The 4,449-nt window shown below is 39.0% G+C and overlaps 1 protein-coding gene across 1 annotated transcript; it reads left to right on the top strand.

The window, feature by feature from the left end:
- LOC107637064 lies at positions 1,051–1,755 on the top strand. The gene has a single exon (XM_016340515.1). It carries the CDS (start codon positions 1,051–1,053, stop codon positions 1,753–1,755), a length of 705 nt encoding a protein of 234 aa, XP_016196001.1.

The following is a 4,449-nucleotide window of genomic DNA, read 5'->3' as shown; positions in this document are numbered from 1 at the left end:
CGGTATTAGGTTGATTGAGTGTGAGAGTGTTTTATTTTTTTGAGAATGTAAGAGTATAAAAATGGAGAGAGGTATTAGTTTGAAAATGTATTATAATGGTCAAATCTTTCCCCAAACATCTGAGTGTGTGAGTTTTGTTTGTGAGAATCCACGTGATATTGTTATTCCTTTTGCAATAACATACGAGGAATTTAAGAGTATACTTTGTCAATGTGGTGATAATCAAGTATTAAAGAGAGTCGTTAATATTTTTTATAGACAGCCTGTTTTAGTGTTCGGTGGTTTCGTTCAGTTTCAAATGATGAATGTGGTTGACGAAGGAAGTATGCAAGGAATGTTTTCGATCTACCAACAAACACGGACACAAGTGTCTATTCTCGAATTGTATGTTGAGTTTGAAGAATTAGTTGAGGTTGATTTACCGAAGGCTAACATCGACTGGACTGTTTATAACAGTGAAAGCGAAGAGGAATTTGAGGGCACCTACCATATTGTTGGTCCAACTGAAGAAGTGGGTGAAGATGATATAATAGTTGAGTCTAACGTAGCAGATGTGGCAAATGCACTGGCGAGCCAATATCCATCTAGAGAGCCTTCTTTCATGCACGCCTTGGATGTAGACGTTATGAATGCACCAGAATTTCCTGAATATATCAATTCAAGTAAGCAGTTATTATTATTATTATATATTATTATTATTATTATTGAATTGTAAAGCAATAGGTAGAATTATTTGTTGTTGTTATTGTTGTAGATCCTGTTGTTGTTTCGGACGGTGAATTTGTTGTTGGCATGGAATTCAGTTCTAGAGAGACTGTTATTGCAGCAATTAAAGATTATACCATTCGCAGGGGAGTGGATTACCGGGTGTGTGAATCTGAGCCAACGACTTTTTATACTAAGTGTGTACAATACGGAACAAGTTGCGATTGACTTATTAGAGCTAGTCTTATTAAGAGAAAGTTTTGTTGGGTTGTAAGGCGATACAATGGTAGTCACACATGCACTAGAACTAGAATTTCTCAAGATCATGCCAAGCTAAATTCAGACATGATTGCAGAGGTGATAAAGCCATTGGTTGAAGCTGATCCATCTTTGAAAGTGAAATCAATAATTGCTGAAGTGCAGTCAAAATTCAATTATACGACGAGTTACCGCAAAGCATGGCTCGCGAAGCAAAAGGCAATTGCAAACCTTTTTGGTGGTTGGGAAGCTTCTTATGAAGCTTTGCCGTCGTGGTTTGAAGCAATGGTACAAAAAGATCCATCAGCAGCAGTCGAGATTGAAACTGCACCAGCATACCAAGGGGATGAGGTAGTCCATGATGTAAGGATACTGACGCGGGTATTTTGGAGCTTTTATCCTTGCATCAGAGCATTTAGGAGCTGCAAGCCAATCGTACAGGTGGATGGGACACATCTGTACGAAAAATATAAAGGAGCTCTACTAGTTGCAGTTTCTCAGGATGGCAATGGCAATATTGTGCCTCTTGCATTTGCCGTTGTTGAGGGTGAGACTTCTGATGCATGGCACTTCTTTCTTACTCATTTACGCACACATGTGGTGACTCGAGATGGTGTTGGGCTTATCTCTGATTGTCACGACTCTATTACCTCAACAATAGCTTGTAGTAATGGATCATGGGAACCTCCAAGAGCTATCCGAATGTTTTGTGTTAGGCACATAGCATCCAACTTTTTGAGAAATTTCAAAGCACCGTATTTACAGAAACTGATAGTCAATATGGGTACGTAGATTATTGTGAAACTAAGGCGTATTTGTTTTTACAAGGCATATAGTAATGACATCAAAAATCACAATAATAAATATATCACAATAATAAATATATCACAAGAAAACACTAATATATCACAATAACGAATACAAAAATATATCACAATCATACACTAATATACCATAGTAATGAATACAATAGTATATTATTACCTGCATCGTCATCACCATCGCTGTCACTATCACTATCATCCTCGCCAACATTATCATCCTCAGCCATGGGTGCCTGCACCTAAGGAAAATCAACAGCATTACTAAACCCAATCCCTCTGGCGACACTCTGGATCGAATCACTCTGAATCGAGTCAATAGACCTTCTAGCTCCAGAGCGTGGAGAGGGGCTACGACGTCGTACTTGCGAATCAACAGATGACCGACCAGAAACAATTTGAGGCGATTGTCTACTACACTGCGGAGCCTGCTCGTTAATTTCAGGAGGTTGCAGCTGAAATTGTTGCACTTGCAGTTGAGGGTCCAACAACTCATTTACCCATTGCGACGTGTCTGTTTCAGGTGCCCACCGATACAACTGACGATTTAAAGATTGCTCAGCTGTGTCCCTCTGCTATGACATGGCGGGTCGATAATATACTTGATATGGTGGCATCTGTAATGAATGTGAGTCATCGAATAACTGACTAAAGAATGAGACTCCAGGCTCAGTGTACGGTTGTGTATACGGGTACTGGTATGGGTGCATCATAGGTTGTGGCTGTGGCTGAGGTTGTGGCTGTGGGTGTGGCTGAGGCTGTGGCTGTGGGTGTGGCTGTGGCTGTGGAACATAACCAGTTAAACGCAGGTGAGCTCCATATTCGTCATTATACCATTGCATATACGCTTCAGATGTTTCATAGTGCACTACGGGATCACCAACCAGAACAGAGGTCAAACGGTTTGTCCACATCATAATGTATGCATAATGCTCATCTCTCCAATCTTTGTTCTTTGGTCCAGTCAGGACCATGTTGTGAGCTTCTGCAAGCATCATCGGTTGACTAGGAACTTCCTGCTGTAAACCAAATTGTCTTTTGACCCTATCTGATGCATGCCATTCAATGCACTCAAATGATATCAGTGGCACAGTTGCACTCCACATTAAGCGATGTTGCAAGATTTCATTAGGAACTACAATGTTTCCCATACGTTCATGGCTGTACGGGTTCCACACAAACTGCAATCGCATAACAAAACAAACGTATAAACATAACTACAAAACAATGCACAATAATAATAAAACTAACAAATGTAATAAAAAAAACTTACCCCATCTGCAGGAATATCATCTATTAACTGCCTAATATGCGAGATGGTCCACTTTTTATAGCCATGAAATTGCGAGCTCCAAGCAATCCAGCTAAAATAAAATGAAACTATATTATACTAAACCCATACATTTAAATCATATATTTGAACAATGCATACTAAATAATTCATAGTAACATGTTATATTAACATTAGTAACCTTACCTGCACGCAAGCGGAAAGTTTGGTTGCGATCGCACAGGTGCTAGGAACGGTAACCGTTCCCAAGCCCATACACAAAGCAGCGACAATGGACCATCCACATCTTTACAATTATAACGTGATGCCCGACATAGTGTCCTATACAAATGTGCCAGGCAAGCTGAACCCCAACTAAAGTCCCTAATCTCAGCAAAATTACGGAGCAGAGGCAAGAACTTCCAGTGGATTGTCATTCCGGACTTGTCACAAAATAAATTTGTGCCGAACAATAATAATATATGAATCTTTACGTACATTTGCCTGCCCAAGGCGGTATCTAACTGCATGCGCCGCTTTAGGGTGCGGAGCCATGCAAGTTTGACACCGCTTCTTTTGTGATCAGTTGCAGTAGGTACTGTCGCAAATTGTATCATGAATTCATTTTCGAGGCTACTACTACTGCTATCTGTGAATCCTGACACCGGTAAACCATCCGTGGGGAGTCCAAAAATCATTGCAACATCTTACAAGGTAATCGTGCATTCACCGTATGGAAGGTGAAATGTGTGAGTTTTCGGGCGCCATCTTTCAATCAAGGCATTGATAAGTGCATTGTGCAACGTAAGTTTTCCTAGTATATGAGATATGTGATAAAATCCACTATCCCGTAACTCGATTTCAACTCGGGGATCATACACATCTTGGTGGAGATATCTTGATCCCAAATCTCTTGAATTCTGAATCAAAATAAGAAATATAATGAGTATCAAAAACAAAAACAACAACAACAACAATAAGAACAATAATAATAACAATAATAATAATAAATGAACAAAGATAAAAAATAATTACATATGGTGGACGATCCAGATATTCAACAATATGATCTTCAGGACGCGTAATGTCACGAACCATATTCTGCGTTTATTTTTTCCTGAAAAAAAATATATTATATAAACTTTATTAGTCTAAATTTAAATATTCATATTTAAATTAAATTTGAATTTAAAAAATTAACTCTTATTTAACTACCAAATCAGTACCCGAAAGATTCTGACGCTGACAAAATGGTACCTAATTTTTACTATTGACAAAATAGTATCTAAAAAATTTTAAAATTTGACAAGCATGTCCACGAGCTCGCCGGAACAAATCTCCGTCAAGCACAATGCTAAAGTGGCCACCGTAACCTGGCAAACCACCCCCAAACTC

Source organism: Arachis ipaensis, chromosome B04, assembly GCF_000816755.2.
Source record: "Arachis ipaensis cultivar K30076 chromosome B04, Araip1.1, whole genome shotgun sequence".
Classification (NCBI taxonomy): Eukaryota; Viridiplantae; Streptophyta; class Magnoliopsida; order Fabales; family Fabaceae; genus Arachis; species Arachis ipaensis.
This window is presented reverse-complemented; position numbering and strand designations above follow the sequence as displayed.

Coding starts and splice junctions, on each gene's coding strand:
- LOC107637064 (XM_016340515.1), top strand. CDS start 1,051: ATGATTGCAGAGGTGATAAAGCCATTGGTTGAAGCTGATCCATCTTTG.